Source organism: Grampus griseus (genome assembly GCF_964374135.1).
Source record: "Grampus griseus genome assembly, chromosome: 4".
Taxonomy (NCBI): domain Eukaryota; kingdom Metazoa; phylum Chordata; class Mammalia; order Artiodactyla; family Delphinidae; genus Grampus; species Grampus griseus.
The window spans coordinates 97,334,998-97,357,223 of NC_138997.1; the positions used below are offsets into that span (position 1 = coordinate 97,334,998).

At 36.7% G+C, this 22,226-nt stretch overlaps 1 protein-coding gene across 1 annotated transcript in view; it reads right to left on the bottom strand.

The window, feature by feature from the left end:
- Positions 1–19,181, bottom strand: part of SLIT2 (slit guidance ligand 2) — a 390,009-nt gene extending 370,828 nt beyond the window's left edge. Inside the window, exons 1-3 of the mRNA XM_082653966.1 lie at positions 19,120–19,181; positions 17,891–17,962; positions 7,091–7,162 (exon numbers count right to left, since the gene is read on the bottom strand). Of these exons, the coding sequence (XP_082510092.1) occupies positions 7,091–7,162; positions 17,891–17,955 (137 nt within the window). The 5' untranslated portion in view covers positions 17,956–17,962; positions 19,120–19,181. The remainder of the gene's footprint in view (positions 1–7,090; positions 7,163–17,890; positions 17,963–19,119) is intronic.
- Between the last annotated feature and the right edge of the window lie 3,045 nt (positions 19,182–22,226).

Below are 22,226 nucleotides of genomic sequence, written 5' to 3' on the forward strand. Positions count from 1 at the left end.
CCTCTTTTTCTATCCTTGATTCATTTTATATAAGAGTTTTAAAATTATATGAATCATCAACTGGGAGTGGGTAAGAGATCTCATTAAAAACATTCTGGCCTTAATGTAACTTGTGTTGCCAAGTAAGGAGAATTGGAATGATGCAAATGCACATTTTATGCTAATTTGCAGTGTTAAAAAATTAATGTGGTTATGCTTATGTATGTGTTATTACACTGAGAATAAATGTAAGAGAGACGTGAAAGAGAACTGGGAGATTTGCTGACTGTGGGCAACTTGCAAGGACATCTGTGACTATTATTTCATGCTATTTTGCAATGAGAGGATGATAATCCTACAAGCATCATTTCTATCATACTGGAAAGTTGACAATGTTCTTTTGAATACAGAATTTATCTTGTGAATTGAAATATTCCCAGGAGGTAAATATCATCCCCATTTTACAGATAAGGAACCTTATCTCCAGAGGTATCCATTGATTGACAAAGATAGCAAAGCTACTAATACCTGAGTAGGCATTTAAACACTAGTATTTTATGCAACCTCTCATAAAATAAATTGATTTCAGTGTCTTAAAACATAATGTAAACACATTAAAATTAGTTCATTAGAACTAACACACTATGGACACTTGTTCCTAGAATTAATATTTATATAAACTTCAGTCCCCAAATTGTAATCTTGAGATGGCAGTGGCAATTTTATGATTTATAGTCAAATTTTAAAATATTCCCTGATGATGTGTATTGAATAATATCTTTTTGACATGAGAACCATATACTTAAACTCATCTTCCAAAAAAAACACAGTCTCCATGAACATTGTAGGCTTTAATTTACATATTACAGGTCAGATGTTAGCAATGGTTGAGGTCAACAAATGTCCCATATTACAGAGGGCCACACACCATGCCAGTTTTTCTCCCCTGCACCTATCACAGGATTCGCCAAATTCAAGTTGGCTAACCATGAATATTTGCTGGTGGAAACAGAAACATTTACATTTGGGAAAGCAACTATTTAAACTAGTACACTTGAGTGGGAAAGACCTTTCTGCACTTGACTTTCCTCTGCCAGGAACTATGCTGTGGATTTCACACTCAAAAAGTCTAGTTGGTGGCTTGGCAATAGTAGAAACTTGCCGATTTCTGACGTTCTCCAGTAACAAGTCTTCTATTAGTGATCCCTTTAAAGTAAAAACTACCCACAGGAGGCCTGGCAAAAATCTCAAATACAGTCTTAATCTTCACTGCTTTTATAACTTCTAAATCGTACGATTGCATGTTGATTTATAAACAAAAGTCCTATTCAATGGCTTGGCTAATTTTTTTTCGTGGCAAGTGGTAATGGCTACTCTGAAGTGTGTCCAGATATCAGTCTATGAAGTGTTTTGTCTACCCATTTAAAAACAAACCTTCGGTTATATAACAGTAATCTCTTTCAATGAAATACTCCTCATATATCTGTTTTTTTAAGTGGCAAGATCAGAGTCCCTTGGGCTCAGTAATAATAAGTAATTAATAAGTTACTTAATAAATAATAAGGGACTTGAGGTTTTAATCACTGACAGTTAACACCTTCCTAAGTGTTATCTCTCATATGAAGTCTTTGTTTTCAAAGATAAAGAGTCAATCTGTTCCCCTTAGCAAGGTATCAGTATTAACAATACAAATAGTGTATCCTTGCATCAAATGATGACACAGACAAACCACCTCCGAACAACTTTTCTTCTCCGCACCTGAAGCTCTCTAGCAGTCTCGGCAACAGAGATCAGCGGCAGCTATCATGGCAGCTCCCTGGATGATTAATGATGTCGATCTGGTGGGACCACAGTAACCTTGGCAACTATAACCTGCAATTCCTGCACTACCACTGTCGGATTTACTGTGGCAGGGGCCAAACAGACCAAGAGTAAAATGAAGCAGGAAACTACACACCTGACACCTCTAAGGAGCCCACACTTTAATCAGAGCTGGCAGAAATTAATTCAAGAGGAATTCTGACACAGGCACCATGGCTCTCTTCTGCTTTTATCCTTGAATCCAAGAATCCTGACACTTAATTGGCATCAGAGAACTGGGGGAGGGGGGAGGTTAGTTTTATATAAGTGCAGTATTAAGGTATATTTTGCTTAGATGGAAAATGGATCATTTTGATTTTTCAGTGTCTACCGATACGCTTCAATGTTTAGAAAACCTAAGGGGACAAACGTTTAATTAGCCAAGGTACCCTTTAAATTTAATTTGGTTCCCCATTATTCATACTACCTTCCCAGTGTTACTATTTGCTCATTCAAGTTACAAACCCTGAGCCCAATGGAGATTTAATTCAATACATCAAACACTGAGAGCTTTCTAAAGGTCAAGCCTTATACTAAACCCTGGGGATACTAAAAAAAATGTTTTTATAATGCATGTATACCAGCATTTATAGCATAATTAAAAGAAAAAGAAAACTAATCTACTAATAATTGTCAAGTATACTAGCGGTTATATCTGAATGGTGAGATCATGAATAATTTCTATTCCCACTTACTTTTCTCTTTTTCTGAACTGTCTAAACCTTTTTTTTTTTTTTCTTGGCCACGAGGCATGTGGTATCTTAGTTCACCAACCAGGGATCGAACCTGAGTCCCCTGCAGTGGAAGTGCAGAGGCTTAACCACTGGACTGCCAGGGAAGTCCCCTAAACCTTTTTAATATAAGCATGTGTTACCCTTGTAACTATTAAAAAGCAAAATCAAAAGCTAAGGCTCCTTCTATGAGAAAGGGAAATAAGGACAGCTTCACTGTATATTTGTTATGTTTCACAAATCAATTTTTACCTTAATAGAAATTAAGTTTTCCTCTTAAATACTCCCAATAATTATTATCAAAGAGTATCTGGAGAATCTGAGATCCCATCCAACAGCAAAGGAATTGTGATCTGACCAATTGAATTAAGCGCTCAAAATTTATTTGTCTCAGGTAAGGAGTCACTAGGCCATAAAAAGAGTCCTTGGCTTTAAAAATACTACTTATAATGTTAGATAATTTAGTGGTTCCAAAGGTCTCTAGGGAAATACCGCTTGTTAACCAGAAATAAAGAGTTTTTATTTAAAGAAGTAAAAAAAATGAATCACTGGGACCTATGTATTTGTTTGTTAGTTTTGCTTTGTTTTAGTAGATACAAGTGAAAAATGAGTTTCTGCACCGTGGTTTGGCTACTTAAGCTTATGTTAGAAGTCTGGGTAAATATATAATACTCAAAGAAATAAACTGAAAACCACAAAACAAATATTTGTAACGGAATGCTTAACCACAGTACTAGCAATGAAATTCCTCTCTAATGAGCCCAGATGAGTGGCTGCAAACTCTAGCTGGTAAGTCACCTTTAAGGTTATGTTTTTCAGGAACATCTGTATAAGTTACTCATAAATTTCAATCATAATCGACCATTTCAAAAGTCACTGAAATTTCTGTCCGTTAACCAGCTCCTAATTGTTCTGAAAATCATGTTCTCCACTCTTAAACTGATAATAAAAGTACAACCTCAGTTTTGGAGGAGGAGCAAAGGGGGAGGACAGAGTATCTACATAAGCTAAGAAAACTATGTGCTGTCTCTTAACCTCCAACCTATGGCCCTTTACTTTTCTTTTTTCTTTACTTACACTTTCCATCTGTCAACAAGCGCTTGTAATTTTATTACACTGTCCTGTAGTTTATGCAGAGTTGGTATTATTTTACAGAGTTCTGTTAATGGACTGGATAAATGGTAATGCTATTTAAACTAGTCTCCTGCTCCAACAAACACAGCTGCAACTGTACTACTATTTCTGAGCAAACATCTTGACCTGAACATGGAGTGCTCTCTCAACCCGTCCAAAGAGAAATTGGAGCAGACAGCAAAGGAAAAGCATATTTGGCCGCTAGCAGCAACCAACCGTGTCGAATCATAATTCATATACAGTGTACCCTCTTTTTCTTTTATACTGCATTTAGAGTTTTTTTTAAAAAGCATGTGTGCTTCTTCACCTGGCATCTCATTTTCAGCCAAGAGTCAAATGGCGATTATTCATTACAGAGGCACAAAGAAAATCTGTATAATGTCCAGTTTGCTTAGATTTAATCTAAGCAAACAATGATAAAAGTCAAACATCAGTGTATGAACTATATAGTAAAACAAGTAAACTTTTTCATTGATTATGTATCAGGAAACAATAGTATTAAGAAAGGGTAAAAGATAAAATAAGTTAGGAAAAGAATCAGAGGTACGAATTAGCATTATGCATCAATTTATAAAGAGAAAATAAATCTAAATTTGTTTCTTTCATGAATTCTAGATGTGTATGGCTCTACTGAATTATACAGTAGGGCAACTGTAGATCATTTGCTATGCAAATACAGCTACCAGTCGACTTTTCCCTGTCACAACATATTGTCCTGTTGTTTGTCCAAAATTCTGTATCTTTTGTTTGGTCACTTATCCTTCTTGTGAAAGAAAAGTTCATTTTTAAATGAACATTTTAAAGGACATTTTTGTACGTAGATTTGTGCATATTTTTCCATCTGTTAGAACAGTTGTTTCCAGTTAGCTAGTAGGCACCTGTATCATATGAAGAATACTTGAACTTGCATCCTTCCTCTTGGAAATTAAACTAGACAGGCAGCTAGCTTCACAAGCTTTTGTTCCTTTATTTATTAAATACTCTTAATGGTGGTTGTTTAATCAGTTAGTGATCACCATCATAAAAAACTGGTTACATGTAGCTTATAACTTTCCTCTTAAGAGAAAGATCATTGCTAACAATCCACTAGGTCTAATTCAGGTGAGAGAACAGTGCCTCAACTCAAAAGAAGATTCCTTTTTCCTGACGCAGAAAAAAATTACACCTCTATGTTTCCATGTGTATCCAGTGTCTATGTCAGGTGTCAAGTCACAATCAGTACTGAACACTAAGCCATCAAGCTCTAACTTCAGGAAATCAAAGCTTTCAAGTCCCTCTTGCAACTAGTCCCACATCAGAAACAAAATTTTATCTTCCATTACTCCCCAGGGGAAATCCTTTGAGCCAAACAGGCACAACATGACTCTGAACACATTTTCTAGCTGCCTATGGCCCCACTTGTTAACATGCTTTTAATTAACTAGAAAATGTTGCCTTATAGTTTTATGGGTTCTGTTTCTTTAACTCACATAAGGATTCCGAGTCATCTTCTTTCATACAGCAGCTTCATAAAGTTATAAAATCATAACAAAACATAATGGAAAATCCCTTGGTCCATTATATGACATTGTAAAAGGGGGCAAAATATTGAACAGAATATAATTTGCTGATAAGTGATTCTGCACTAGATTATACCACCTGAATCCCTCTAAGAAAATTAATCCAAGTACTTCCAGACTAAAAATCAAACATTCTAGTTTCTCAGAGACAGTGTTAAAGTTACTTCCTATATTTTCCTCTCTTCAGCTTAATAATTTTAATTCTAGCTATAACAGTCATTCCATTTAAATTATATTTTCACAGCTACATAGGAAACAGAAAATTTTCTAGACAACGTGGATTGTTTTTATATGCACATTGTGAGCAAAGTAGTAATTTAATAGCACTCAATGTATACTAGCTTTGAAATCAATTCTACAAAATCCCCTCAATCAAAAAAGTTAAAGCAGAATCTATTAAAACCATCTCTGTAGCCCTTCTTGCAAACTAAGCACAAATAATTAAATACAAGTATCAATTTATATTCATACATATAATTTTCATAACAGCCTACATCTAGTTTCCTTGGTAAAAATAGTCCTTAGAGAATTCTTGTTAAAAAGGCGGTCTCAAGGTTTCTTTATTTGATTCTTTTAAATTTACTTAAATTGGGTCAATTAACCAGCAGGGAACACAACGCAGAGGAGAAATACTGCTAGGTGACTTTGGCTATCCTTAGAGGAACATAATCAGGAAAGAACTCTAGAGAGAAGACCTGGTATGTAGCTGGCTCCACCTTCACCTGCTGAGAAAATTCTCTCTATAGTCAGCTAAGGTGTCAGGAGGACCTAACACAGAGCCTAACTGAGATACAATGTCGGGGGAGGGCTGTGAGAAGAGGGCCTTCCTACTTCTGGAATTCATAACAACAATATTGAACTAGTAGGCTACCACGAAGCCGTGGCTACAAAGTCAAGTTCAGAAAAAGCAATCTCTTCACTTACCCCACAAGCATGACCATATGGGACTTTCCCCACCATCCAGGTGGGAGCCAGGCTGAGCAATTTATTCTATATATCCCAACGATTTTTCACAACATCCACAAACATCAATAATCATTGTTATTTATTTTTCCAACACTTTGTAGCTTATCTCCCATCTGCACAAAATCATTCATGTGGCTGAAAATCTAATTTTAAAAGCTTTCAAAAGTATATTTTCACTATGCACATTAGGTCAGTGAACAAGCATTCCAGGAAAGAAAAAGCGATTCTGCCTAAAACTCACATTACGCTCCTTCCAAAGTACTTCTGTTAACAGTCAATGACGTATTTGATATGAAACCCTTACAGTCGTTCATATTGCACAGTTTGGAATTCTGGCTTTAAAAGGAACATTTAAGAGGAAATTTACAGTCCTCTTTAAATACCTTATAATAATATTTCCAGACTAATAAACACTATGTGAATACAGAAACAATATCAAAAAAGCTGACATTAAAAACCTCAACTTTACAAGAAAACACTGCCAACTTCCTCTGAAGAGGAAGTGCAGTGGCAATCTTCCCCTTCAGAACTTTATCAAAAGTTTCCATAAAGAAGTCTGGTAAATCTCCCCATCAGGACCAAAAAAGAATAATACAATTACAATAACATATACACGAATCAGTAAATGCTAACCAAATAAAAGAACTGGAACTACTGGAAAACCAATCATAAATTTCCAAAAAAACAAAAAAGAAAAGAGAGCGAAAAGAAGAAAAGAAAGAAAGGCAAACTTTTAATCCATTAATCTACGGATGAATAGATGAATAGATTCCAGGAAAGCATAAGGAAACAGATCCAAAATACATTTAATAAAACGCGAGGTACTACCCAAAGCAACAATAACTATTTCTGTCTACTTACAGTCTGTATAGCTTCGAAGTCCCAAGAAACAGCAACTCAGGAAACAGCTGAAGGTGATTTCTGTTTAAACGCCTTTTGAGAAAAACAAAAACAAAGCATATGTTACATAGAAAGTACCCAACAATGAGACTGTGATTGGGTAGTGTCATGCCTCATCCTGTATTTCAGGAAAGAATGAAACGACATTCAAGAGAATTCAAGCATTGAAAATCAGAAGTTGGTTACACCTTTTGTTACATGACTCTTTAAAGCAATTTTCCATTGTGCTTACTCAGATGATGATTACTGGGGCCTAAACTCTAAATTCACATCCCCTGCAACATCAGTCAACCAGCACAGATGCAATGAAACAGGATTTCTGGACTCAGACTCTGGTGTCTAGGTTAGGCAAGTTCAACATACAGCAGAAATACCATATTAAATGGTGCCCTAAAATAATTCATACGCTGTCCCAAATGACCTAAATTTTCAGCCAAGGTACTGAGGGGAGGTGGAAATTTCATTTTTTTTAGCTTTTCATTTAGTTTCAGAAAAATGTATAAGAAAGTGTCAGCATGGTTTCTACCTCTAGGCAAAATCACAAGAAAACCTCAATCCACAGTTCTTGACTCTTAACTGAATAAAGCTGAGTTATAACTAACAATGAGGGCAAAAATGTTTAAGTAATGTTTTCTTAATGTTTAACTGATATTGGGATGTTTTAAATATTTTAGAAAAGAATTTGATTGCAACTCTAACTCAATTTAAGCCCCGGTACTACATAACTAAGCTCTTTTGGACTATGCACACTAACTAAAGAGTGGCAAAATCTGGCCTTCATGTACTCATATCCCAATCTCATTCGTTTTAAGTGTACAATTTAACATTTCAGTAAAAATAAATATCTATCCTCTCTACTTTTCCCAAATTCAAATAAAATGATGACAAGCTAATGTAAAATGCACACTTAAATGATTTATAAGCTGCTATAGCTCTAGAGGAGAGTAAGGACGTCCAGAAACTAACATCACACTGAAGAAACTTGAGGTGTTTCTTGTGGTAAAGATAAATGTTAAGGTGGCAGGAAAAGAGGGCATATCAATCTTGCCCCCTTTTAAATATGATGACATATTTAAACGGTCATCAGATGGGAGCAGAATTACAGTTATTTAGTCTCTAGAGGGCAGGAATAGCACTAGTAATTATAACTCAAGAAAGTAGATCATAAGGAAGACCTTTCTAAGTATAAAAGATATTAAGAAATGGGATGATCGGCTTTAGGAAGCTCTCAACTCCTTACTCCACATATATTCAAGCAGAAGCTATGCATTTTTTTCCCTGCAACGGATGTAATAAAAAGAAATTCTGCATTAAGTGAAAAGTTGGACAAGGTGAACTTCAGAACTTCTTCCAACTCTAAAATGCCATGAGGCAATGATAGCTATGCTTACCATCTTTTGCTACATAACTCATATTATTAAGAAGTTGGTCATCTATAGAAATACTCTCAGCACTTAATAAAATGTTTGCTCATAAAAATGTATGCTGAGACAATCAGAGGGAAAAATAGTAAAATCAGTAGTGAAAGGGTGGACTTACTTTTCACCTACACTAATTTTGATGAATAAAGCACTTAACAAGGTTAACTGTAAAGTGAAACCAAAAGCTTTTTTTTTTTTTCTTTGCCAGGCATGGTTCTGAGGAAAGAGTACTTCCAGAGTCTACTATTAAACATTTTCAATAAAATATAACTTAATGATGACCTTGTTATATTTTGTCTGAAAAAACAGATTACAAGTATTCACAACAGGGCTAATGAGAATTTGTCTAGGGAAGACTCCCCATTGTCCAAATAGGCAATTGCAATTTTTGAAATGACAGAGATGTGCTTTCATAATCTGATCCAAACCACTGGACTAACAAACATCGTCCATGATTCTCCAGCCAAAACAAGCACGCTCCTTCAGGTCCCCAGCCCCTGCACAGGCAACTCTCTGTACAGAGCTTTCCCTTTTCTCCAAATGGTACTTTCTTACATCCTCTGTGTAATTCCCCGGATTCTCCTAAAGTTGATTCCTCCCTTGCCTGTGTCTCCATATGCCCATAGTATTTGATAAATAAGAGTCCCTCACACTATATTATATTTATTCACACACTGGTCTGATTCCCACTACACTGTAAACTCTTCAAGTGTAAAGGCCATATCTGTGTATTTCCTTCCTTCTTCCCCGGCACTTATTAGGTCCTTAGGAAAAACTGCTCTTTGCATTTTGATATAGTTCAGCAAAATCCTAGCATGTGCATTTTATGTTCAGGCAACTTTCTCCAGGCATGTTCCCTGTACCTGCCTTAGGTTTTATGCCACCCTCCAGATAACCTAAGACCCGCCACCAAACCTGCTTTCATGTGTTCTATACAGCAATTGCCTCCTTTCCCTTCCTTCAACCTCCCCCAGCCATGCCATTCTCAACATCATCTAGAAATTGGAAGGAATTCAATATGGTGAAACAAATTCAGATACCCAAGTGACTGAGGGCTGCTACTAGATTTCTTGTTAATGGGTCTACATTGGTCTCATTTCAGATACTGTAAGAAAGTAGATAATTCAGATACAGTGCAAGCAGTGTCTTTTCTCAATTTTTTTTCAAATTCTTAGTGGTTCTTAATTCATTCCCAAAGTAATAGCTAACATATATTAAGCTTACTAGGTGATAGTCGTTGTTCTGAGAAGTTTACATGAATTATCACATTCATTCTACCCCATGAGTAGGTCCTACTGTCACTGCTGTTTTGGATGAAGGTACACAGCTCATAGAAAGTAGAGCTAGAACCTGAATTCAGGTGGGCTGACTCCAGAACATACCCTCTGAATCACTCCTTTCAAAGAGTCAGTCTAAACATTCCTCAAAATAATGTAATCCTCAACTTTCCTTTTCACCAATCTTTTTTTGGGAAAAATGTAGTTTTACATAGCCCACTTCCTAAATATCTATGAATGAATCACCTAAAAATAAAACACCAAGTTTTATTAAAAAAAAAAAAAACTAGCTGTATAGGCAGTTCACTATTTTAATGATCTATTTAAAATACCTAAAGTTGAGAGCAAAACAAAAATACGTATAAAATATTTTTCTCAGAATTCAAGTAATTTATCACTATTCCATGAAAATTATTATGAATGATCTTAATGTGTCTAAGCCTACGATGTGTATAAGACACAGTAGTATACAAAAAAAGGCAAATAATAGGTGACATGGTAACATGCATAGAAAAATAGTACGATTCCACTTTTTTTCTTTAAAAGAGTATCAATACACTTTTGCTTCCTGTTCTGTTTCCTCTTCCATTAGAACTAAGAATAAATTGAAATACAAACATTAAAATAAAAAGTGAAACTCTTCCAAAATATCCAATAAAGGAAAAAAATTTAAGCAGAATTTCTAATACAATAACCAGAAATTAAGTTTTTAAACTAAAGAGGATTTTTTAAAATCCAGAATTAAGTTAGACTATCAAGGTGCACAACAATTTCTAAACACAGCTCGAGAAAAAGTAACCTAGCTTCTTCTAATACCACAGAATATTTCTTAGTAGCTTGAAGATGAGTGTGTCATAATAATAACTCTAATGTAAATGTGTTAAAGAAGTTAAAATCTGATAGTCCAAGAACAGATAAACAGCATGTAGTGAATTAAGGGCATCTCAGAGGAGGATTTATGGGAACCAACATGAATTTGCTGCATTAAGCAGACCAGGTGGGTCAATTACCAATTGTTCCCAGCAAGCATACTCAATTGTGTCAAAGGACAGATAAGAGATTCAGTGATATTCAGCTCCTGTGTCATCACCAGCTAGATGGAATCTGCCCACAAGATCTCAGGAGACTGACTGAAAATTCGCTGGATAGAAATTCATGGTTTCAGAAAGGTGTGTAATGTGTGTCTCTGAGACACATATTTTTAGGGTAAAGATAAGAAAGATCTCAGCAACTGTTTCCTCTGTGCTATGGGCTATTTTTTCAGTGTGACCTTCCGCAGGGTGAATGATCTTTCTGGGTCACACTAAAGATCACTGGCCTCTGAAATGCAGGTTCTTAACAACCTCAACTTGAAGGGCAGCATAAGCATTACTGACAAGCATTGTTTCAAATTATTATCTGCCAGCTGCTCCTGTGACTTGTCCATTACTAGAGGTTGGAGGTCTCTTATTGTTTCAACTTTCACCTCAATTCAATTAACATTTGCAAAGTTCACCCCAATCCAAAATGTAAAATGAAAACGATTTTACCAAAGCTAGTAAAAAATGCAAGTCTCATATTTACCTGTCATTGTAAATGTAAGGTATTTACAATGTGCCTGATCTGTAACGAGTATTTGATAAATGCTGCCTTAAAAAGTCTATCTTTTACAATCTTCTATTTCTCAAACATAAATGCCTTCTTCTCAGGTAAATTACCATTCGCCTTTTATGCTAACATTTTTAAAGCAAAGATTTTTAACATTTAGCTAGTATTAGATAAAGTTTATACTTTCAGCAGTGATATCAGTATTTTCACCCTTTATATTCTGTGGTAGGGAGATCAAAACTTATTAATAAAAATGTTGCTTCCTATTCATTCCCGTTACTTCTTGATATTCTCTATACATTCAGAGATTTTGATAAATACTCTGAAAAAAATTTGGAGAAGGTTTTGTACTTTCTTCACATCTTGTCTATTGATTATATGCTATAAGAAAATCAGAAGGAAAATGATGGTAAATATGGATATTTAAAAGTCAAATTTATTATAGACACATTTTATTAGCTCAATAAGATAAAATAATTCAGAAACTCAGTTTCTGAAAAACAGGAAGGGAGATGTTGAAATGTATAATAATAATAGTTCCTTACGTGCTAACTCTGTGTCAAGCATTTTGTGAAACTCTGTGCATTATCTTACTAAAATCGTGTACCAATACTATGAGATATGATAATTGTTTCTGTTTTAATGATGATAAAACTGCAGTTTTAAAAGACGAAGCAATTTGATCAAGATCTCACAGTGGAATTGAAACCAAGGGTTTTTTGATGCCACTCCTATCTAATGTTTTAAAAGCAGGTAGAAGAGTTTGTATCTGTTTAGAAAGATAATCAACAGCACAACCAATGAGTGTCTGCCAATATTCATAGGACACCAGGCAATAGCATATAAAATTACAAGCTGCCTACACTGAGGGGAGTCTAGGTTATCTACACTGAGTAGGGCAGCAGCAGAGAGATGAAGCCCCACCTTCATCCAGGGCGGACAGACACTGCCAAGATGACAATCAAACAAATTTTTGTTAATATTATCTTAAAGCAAGATTCCAATTGCATTAAAACCAAATCAGTGCTATTGTTACCAAACTTTCATTCTGAAAGTGTTTTCACCAATATTCCTCCCAGTCCAGCAGATATAAATTGCTTTGAAAACAGATAAGAGCAATATATACAAAGTCCACACAGAAAAGTCTCTCCTTCCATGTAAAGTTGTGGAATTCGGGCTAGAAGGCATAATTCAGGCAGAAAGGTATCCAACAGGAATGAAAGAGAGTTCAATGTAAAATATTTGACATTCGTTGCTTCCACAAATACATTGTAACAGTGCAAACTAAACTACTCATTTCAGGGGAGGTATAAAGGACACAGCATCCAGCAAACACTATCACAAAGGATGAGCCCAAAACAGATGTGGGAAAAATAAACAGCCTTGCTGTTTCAGAATTTATAAAACGGTCCACAAAGAGCAAACAGGCCTTCTCACCACCGTTCAACTTCAAGGCCCATAAAAAAAAACGCTGCATGAGAAACTCTCTCAGACAGATTGAATGTTCTGCAAAACTTCTAATAGTGCACTTGCATTAAAGCCTTCTAAGACCATAGTCAGTAAATGTAATTTAAAATCGTTCAATATTGCTTACAAACAGGTGAAAATAATTTGATATTTGGCTATCACAGATAGTGATACACTCTTGAACATCTAGGTGCATGATTTATCTCATACAATGTACATACTGAGCCTCTTTGCTGAGTTTGAGATGTTCTTTAAAGAGCCTTTCCCAAGAAAATAACTGCCGTGATTTTAAACTTGGGTATAAAGGTGCCAGAGAACAATTCTTTTAAGATGAGCTTGCATTCTTTTCCAAGGAGATTAGCACTGTTAGTTTGCCCTTACTTCAAGAAAAAGGACGTTATGTGTTGCCTATAAACTTGCAGGATGAGTCAGAAGAGGGATTCTCCACCTTCATGAACAGGGGATAAGGGGAGCCTTCCTTCAGACCTGTTCCACAACATATTCTCTATCTGAACTCATGTATGGCGACCTACAACAAAAATTCTAGAGTGCCGTAGTTCCTCAGCCTCACATTGGCTGTCTCATGCCTACGCATGGTGTGCACACCCAGGGAGAAATAGCACCACCTTCAAAAAATACATGTGCCTTTTAGATATCCTTTAAGGAGAGGATAGTGTCTAGTCAAATTTAGGCTCTATTGTAAAGACATTTCTAAATTAAAATGAGTATTTTCTTTGTATTTACTTGATAGAAACTTTAAAATAGCTAAGTGAACAGGCTTTGCATGGCTTCATTATAATAATATTTTCAGGACTCTTTTTTCCAAGTAAAAATGAGTATCAAATGACAACGTTAGTAGAAAAAAGGTAATCTCAAATCCAAAGATACCAAAATTTGGAATGTTTAAAGCAATATTGTCTTATAGGAATGGCTTTACAACGTATTGGTAGGAAAAAAAGTGCAGTCCAAGCCTTTGCCTTTATCACTTCTGCAGTTTCCTTATTGCAAGGGTATGACTGTGAAGTTAATGAAATATCTAATATCCAAGGTTTTCAATGGTATGCTATTGGTTCTCATTAATGTAACCTAGGCATATACACATTTTATTTTGCATTGACTGTTTCGCTGTATTTCAGACAAAATACCCTAATTTCTTTTGGACAACCTTTAAAAAATTTCAAAACCTTTCTCATACTCTTGCATTTGTATTATCCAGCAACTTACAAAAGCAGATGATTTGCAGTAGTGAAATACTGAAGTGGCCATAAAATAGAACTTTAATGACTGCAGCATAATCCCATAAGACATAAGTGAACAACATAACTTTACACCAGCATAGAAAAGTCAGGGGTCCCAATGTGATTTTTTTTAGCCTTCTAACACATTATACACTAACCAAGAAATACCTTGAATTAATAATTTTGCCTGGAGACTTTATTGCAAGTATACACAGGCATCTTCTGTGAAATATAAAGAAGTATAATTCTTAAATGTTTCTTTACTGTAGCTTATTTGTAGTTTGTTTTTCCTTAATTAATTTCCATTGACTATCTAGTCACTTAACTATATTAGATTTCATTTGAACATTTGATTAAACAATGAGACCTGTTAATGCAATCTACATGAGGCACATTCTCAAGGCTTCATTCTCATCTCAGATAAGCAGGTACTACCGGCAACACAGAGCATCCATGGGAATCCACCAGTGCACATGTTAGGTCTGGGCATAAAGTAGGAAACTGACAAAACAGGAAGTACTGTGTGCTCATAGTGTGTAGGCATGATTAAAACTTATTCCTTTTACAATGATTCATAACCACATTCTGATCATCATATCATCTGCTGTTGTTCTCTATACAATACAAAGAAGGAAGTGAAGGGAAAGGAGGCAGTGAGACAGAAAAGGGAGGAAGGGAGGGAGGATTTCAATACCCATCTACTACTTGACATTTTGACTGATAACCTTGTATTTCATCAATTCTTTGAAGTGGAAAAAATGTGTTTCTTTTGTAGCTATAATGCTTTGATTTGCCAATAATGATTTTCTCATCCTATACTAAAATTAAATCCAACCTAATCACATGACCCTGTTTCTTAGAGATTAAAAGTTGGATTTCTAAAAGGCACAGCTCTTATCTTCTGTTCTCAGATGTCTTCTTTCTGATCAAGTTAAAACTCTAGCAACATAAAGTAAAAAGAAAAAAACTTATAATTTTGAAATACTCATAAAATATTTGGAATTGTTCTGATTTTATCATTTTAAAATGAAAAAATAACTTAGAACCATAAATTGCATATGAATAAAGTTAATGTTTTTATTTTTTGTTCTTCACACAAAGAAAGAAAATTAACTTGCTATATTATATATATACAGTATAAATGGCATTCACAAGATAAACCTGCATTTATACACCTTTTCATAATTTGGAGTTTGAATTTAAAACTCACATTTAAATTGCTAAAAAAACATATAAACTCACACAAGGTATAATTATTTATAAGTTAATTCACTGATTACTTCCTGTTTATTACACTGTCTCTTGCAACTTTCGGGGGAAAAAAAGGTAATTTGTGTGATGTTAATGACATCACCTACTACAATAAGAATATATACCATAATAATATTATTATAAGGCCACAGTAATTTGATTATAGAACTCTCTGGGTAGCTTTTTAAAATTTTTTTTAATTAATATACTGAAAAAAATTTAAAATAGTTTGTTCCACCATAACCTGAATGCATTCTTTAGCAAAACTGCTTGCCATTTAATGTATTTAAAGAAATAAATATTTGAAAAGTGTATCCACAATGCTCCTAAGAAATGGTTTTGAATTCCAGAGTCCCAAGGAGATGAATTGGCTGTCAGATAACAATGTGCTTCCATCAGATGGACTTGGCAGTTGTAAACAAAAGGAATTTTCTCAGCTTTTCCTCACAAATATGAAATATTTGCTCTCGGCCAACAGCTGGGGTGATTTAAAGAAGTCCTGCATATATATTAGTTTTCATTCAAAATTACAAATCCTCCTCCCACTCTGCAACATCTGACTGCATCTCCGTAGAACAGAAAATTGTTCTGAGATGAAGTGACATTCTCGGGGAAGTAAAAGTCAAAAAATAGTACCTACTTACAACTTTAATCGAATTTCAGATCATAAGGTATCTGGTTAATAATTTTTAGGAAAAGTTCATTTATTCAAGATGAAAGTTCAAATGGTACTCCAAAGTGGCTTGAAAAATAATGAGAAAGTTTGTTTTATTCCAGTGTTTCTGAAAATATTTAAAATTACAATATAAACAAAATACAGACTTCATGAAAAGCCACTGAGAATCCTTCAATGATATCAAAGTTGTTTAAGAAAAAAAATACATATACATACATATATATCTCTCTCACATGGAAAAATGTATATATGTGACTACTAAACATATATATGAATAAATAAAAGTTACTCATGGAAAAAACTGTTAATGCTTAAATGATAATTTTAAATTATTCATCTTACTAAACATTTAAATTATATTAATGCTTAGTTTTTAATGGATGGATTAAAAATACTTTTGCCAAGTTCTCACTAGAGATTAGCTATTCATAAAAGATATCAAAGAATAAATACTTCCAGAGTATTTTTATATATTAAGAAACAGCTTACGAACTTATAAACTTTGTTATAAACTTAACCCAATATTTAACTTATTTTTATTTCCTCCCCAAAACTAACTCTAAGTAGTGGTTTTAAATTTATTTTGAATTCCACAATTATATCGCTATATTGTAATATTATTCATGAACAAAGTTTTATAGCAAAATAAATTAGATATCTCTGTTTAATTTTACTCTAGGTTATAAAAGTGTAGCCTATATTTACAAATACCTTAGAAATTGACAAGCCACTTTTATATTTACAGTTACACAGAAGTAACTTTTGCCCTTGGGCCCAGTGAATCTGAGCACGTGCTATGCCCTAAATGAACTTCATATTTCACTATTTTAAATAAATAAATTTATTTAAATAAATAAATTTTATTTTAAATAAAATGTTTATTTTTACCTAAAGTGCCTCTTAAAGCAGGCATGGAAACATTAAAATAATTGTTGCTACTTTTAAGAGAGCTGATATTTGCCCTTAGAAATGCAAAGCTACTAAACTTGAATTATCAAGACATATGGAGATATGTTATTCATATTTCAAATGACAAACTGTGTATTTTATCTAATTATTTCAGCAGAGGTTTTTGTCTTTTGTATATATACACTATAGGCATTAAATAATAATGGTCCTCCAGTAATATATAACAATCCATAAAATTTTGTGTCTGAAAAAATAAAAATGTATTTTAAATCCTGAAGTTCACATTTGATCTTCTTGGAAAAAAACAATCAATGTTAAATGATGTGCTTTGATAACATAACTCTTACTTCCATTTCTACTAAGTTCTTTTTCCAGCAAAAAAAAATTTAGAAAGCTACTATAAAATAATGAAATAAAACTGTGAATAGCAGTTATTAATAATATTCACCACAAGTGTTAAATATCAGAAAGTAAATCTTTATCACTAAGAACTTTAAATATTTCCTCAAATGTCACTAATGACACACATAGCAATAGCATGGGAACTAAAATAACTATCAGCAAAACTCTTCTTTTCCATAATGTACCATAAATGCAAATAAAATTACCACCTTTCTTCCTACATAAGCAAATAAAACGAACTAGATGAAAAATAAGAAAAAATGTACATCTCTAAGTACCAAAGCAATGGTTACCAAGGAAGTAAATGTCTCAGGAAAGTAAGTCTGTATTTTTGAACTTGTACAAGTTAGTACTATTTATGCAAAAATTCTATTATTTCTAATTGTAAATTAGTTTGAAAATCACTTTATCAACTTCCTTTTTCCGTAAACTTACAAAGACTAAGACATGAAATTGAAGACATGGTCCTTGAAATGCAACTATTTTTTAAAATATAGTTATGTCGTCATAAGTTTGGAATTGAAAATACTTACAGTCTCTCCAGTTCTTTAAGATCCTGGAATGCTCCTCTTTCAATGGTGCTAATCTTATTCTCCATAAGCTGACTGAAATGCAAAGTATAACAGGAGTCTTAATGTTACCACTCACCATCTGAAAAAGTGTCAGTTCAGCAACTGAAAACTTGTCCCTTTATGAAGTTAAATACTGCTCTGGTTTGAGATTCAATATCAAATCTAACAATGTTGTATCTGAGAAAAATCAGGGAAGGAAAATAGCATCCTCATCACGAAACTTTCATAAAAAATGCTAATTCAGTTTCTCACAAAATTTCGTCAGAATCCTGAACCTTAAACTATAGTATATCCTGAAAAGTAACCCATGACACTACAACTCTGATGGCTGTTTTTCAAGTGAGTTCTTAACTGAAAGAAACAACATACAATAATTCATCATACACATACTTCGATTCACTGATGGATATATGTCAGAAATTGGAAGAATTCATAAAGGCCAAAAATGTGTTTTTCAAAAGTGAACAATGAACACGCATGATCAAAAGTATATGTGCACTGCAATGTAAACATTTATAAATCTATAGGTAAAAACAATTTTACATTACACTGAATCTCAAATGATTGTTTATTCACAACTAACTTAACACATTAATTAAAAAAGTAATCATACTGCAACAATTTTATGAGTTGCAAAGCTTTAAAATACAAGAAACGATTCAAAATATGACCAACATATTTTTATAGAGAAACAGTTCCCACTAAAAACTCTGCGAAAACCTGGATTGTTTGATTTTAATGTTACAAAATATAGGTACATGTTGCTTGCTAGAAGAGTCTGAACATTTTTATATTAGCAATAATAAAATGCAGGACCACTTAAATTCTTTATAGTTAATCTCAAATCCTAAAAGTATATCAAATGTCTCACATTACTCATTCATATTGTAAAAGCAACTATTCTACATTTTTATATGCATAAGGCACTTACGGTATGGTATAGCAAACATTTGAAGTCATTTCCATTATACTGTTTCTATGGCTTGCATCCAACCTTAAAATAAAGGCCTACATTTTTATTAAAATTGAAGTACACTGATAAACAAAAAAAAAAAAGGAAACTAAGGCCTTTTAAAATTTTATGTTTCTGTCATTGAGGCAGTTATTAAAACTGAGATCAGTAACAATTCAAAATACACAACCTTAAAAAACAAAAGAGAATTCTCCAAAACAGAGAAGAACATACTTACAGAACTCTTAGGTGTCGAAGACCAGCAAAATCTGTCTTAGTAATCCGTGTGATGTTATTTCCATTCAAATCCCTAAGAGAAAACAAGTAAGAAAATGAAAGTTCTGTTTAATTTCTACCACTATCTAGTTAAACAAAGACAAATATAAACAAAATAAGAGCTTTGAGATAAAGGATCAGTTCCAATTACTAAAGTAGTTTGCGAAGTAAAAGACAGAGAAAGAAAAGGAAGTCATCTCTGAAAGAAAATTTTTAAAATGATTAAGTTTACAGAGTCCATGCTTGCTGTCATATGACAAGAAAATGAAGTGATTCTGTTATCAAGAGATGTTCTCTTTTGTGTGTATATGGGATGCTTTCAATTTTTGCTTTTATAAGGAGGTGTATATTAATTTCACAGGTATTCTGATATTTACTATTATTGTTAGTAATGTTCCCAAAAAGTTACCTTCAGGAAGTTAAAGGAACACTTTTCTAATACTATTCAGGAAGAAAATTTTAAAAATTCAGAACCCTATCCTTAGGTGGCACCATGGCTAAACTTCCTAAGGCAAAGAATAAAGTTTGAGTGCCATCAAAAGAACTGCACTTCAAAGACTCGCATTTATAAGCATTTACCTTCCAACAATTCTATGTTTGTATGAAAACGAAACTCTTCGTTTGCAGCTCGGGGACACCCGCTGTGACTGTAAAGTGAAAACTACTAGCAAGGGCAATAGTGGAAATAGTATTCAGGCCCTGACATTTTTGTTCAGATTTCAGCACCACGTTTCCCTCAAGAGTCACAAACCCCTTTTCTGGCATCTTAGGTCAAGATCTAAACTTGCCCTGGTTCCAATCATTTCAAATAAAACCAGGCTTTGCTGCAGTTTGAATGTTCTCCTTCACGGAAGTAAACCCCACCTTGACTTTGAAAACATCATGTGTATTTAATGTGTTTATGTTGTCAATGACATAATTTTATAAGCCAGCACTGAGTAAACTATTTTCTGAAACTTCTTTATAGATCCCTCATAGGGGTAAATTTTTTTTCAAGGACCTTAAAACTCAATTGCTATTTTTTCCCCGAACCGTTCCCTTTTTGCTGAATAAGACATGTTAGTGCTTAAACTTTAAACTGTTCTGAATAGCATGAAATGACAAGGGCTAAAAGAGAGTTCTGCACTGCTTTCTCCCCAACCCATTTTCCGTGCTGAGCAAAGTACCATCGAATTGTTCCTAAAGTGGTTGGGGTCTTTCTTTATCCGGGCTACTTGCCATAAGCTGAGTCCCAACCGCCACCGCCAGCCCCCCAGTCCCAGACGAACTTGGGAGATCATATTCTGACAAGATACCCTGGGTAGGGACTCAACCTGCCCAGCGCTGCGGGCCAGGGAAGGAGGGCAGAGACGGAGTAGCGGGCGGCCCAGTGGGGCTCGGGATGGGGCAGCCACTGGCAAGGGAAGGAATGGCTCAACTCTGGCCTTTAAACTAAGGGCGAGGAAAATGGGTTGGATAAGAAGATCGACTCGCCGCGCTGTGGGCCGCGCTGGTGGAAACCTGCGAATCCAAGGCGTCCCCTCCGCCGTCCGCCCCCCTCGCAGCCTGGGGACGCAGGGGCCCGGGGAGCGCAGCCTGAGAGCGCTGCCCCGGCCGCCCTCGCCCCGCCGGGCCCAAGCTCAGCGGTGAGGGGAGCGCGCCCCGGGCGCCCGGGAAGCGCGGGGCGGCGGCCTCTGCGTTCACAAAGAGAACGGCCTCCACGCTCCACTTCCCTGAACTCGGAAAGCGCCCCACAAGCGGCGCGTGGGCCGTCAACACCCGCGTTGCGATTACTTCTTCATTAGAGGCTCACAGAGACAGGGAGGCGGGGATGTCTGCGGGGATGTCTGCGGGCAGCAGAGCGCGAAGAGAGGAAGGAAGGGGAGAGGCTGCCACGAGCAGGGACGCAGAAACTGCCAGAAAGGTGGAAAGGGGGCACTAGGGCTCAGCAGGAAGGGCCGAAGGGGGCAGCCGAGGGCCGCGGGGTCACCAAATTGGTCAGACGCGACTTGGCCGGCTCCGCTTGGAGAACCAGCCCTAAGTTCGCCTAGCCGACGGGACGTGGTCCGCCTCCGGAACCTTCCCCCTCGGACAGGTCATTGGGGCTCGCCGCCGCCGCCGCCTCCTCCCAGGGGAAATGAAAGGCGGGGGAAGAGTCGCGGGGGGCTGCGCGCGGCCACCGCGAAAGCTGCTGCCGTCCTGGGGCATCCTTCCTTCCGCGGCCTGTAGAAGCGCCCCTGGGCGGGCTCAGCCGCCCCACGACCCCGTCTCCTCTCCCTCAGTCCCCAGGAGGGCGACACAAAGCCGGGGAGCGGAGGTTTCTCTCTTTTGAGTACACCCCCTCCCGCGTCAACCCCCCTTCTTCGCGCCACCCCGCGATGACAAGAGCCGGGACTCGGCCCTGAACCGACCCGCGACAGTTCCCAACCGCAAGGTGACTCCGTTTGCAGAGTCCGAGGAACAAAGTCGCGTCTCCCTTGCCCCAGGCATCCGCGACTATTCGTCCCCCATCTCCCCGTCTCCCCAACCTCACAGAACTCGCCCGCAAAGGGCTGCGAGTGGCGGGACTGGAGCCGGAGGAAGGGACCAAGCGCAGCAGCCAGCGGGCCCGCCCCTCCTTGGTCAGTGGCCCCTCCCCGGGCAGCGCCCTCCCAGAGAGTTCAAGACCAGGATGCGCCTTCGGGAAAGCTAGTGAGGACTGACCCAGGCACAGTTCTCTGTGCCGCTCAGTCCCTCCAGTCTCGACGCAGGGGCTGCGCGACCCCGATGGTGGGGAGGAAGGGGGAGGAAGAGCCCATACTCACAGTCTCTCAGTGCTGCGGGGGATGTTCCTGGGCACACTGCGCAGCGCCAGCCCGTGACAGTCCACTGTGCTCCCGGAGCAGGAGCACTGCGCCGGACACGCTTGCGGCGCCACCTTGTTCAGGATCGCCAGCACTAACCCCAGCGACAGGGACAGCGTCTGCCAGCCCACGCCGCGCATCTTCCCCCGCCGCCTCCTAGCTCGCCGGCGCCAGGGGTTTTCTCTTTAGCTTGCTGCTCTGTTGGAACTGCGCTGTGCCTGAGGCCCAGTGCCTGGCGCGAGTCTAG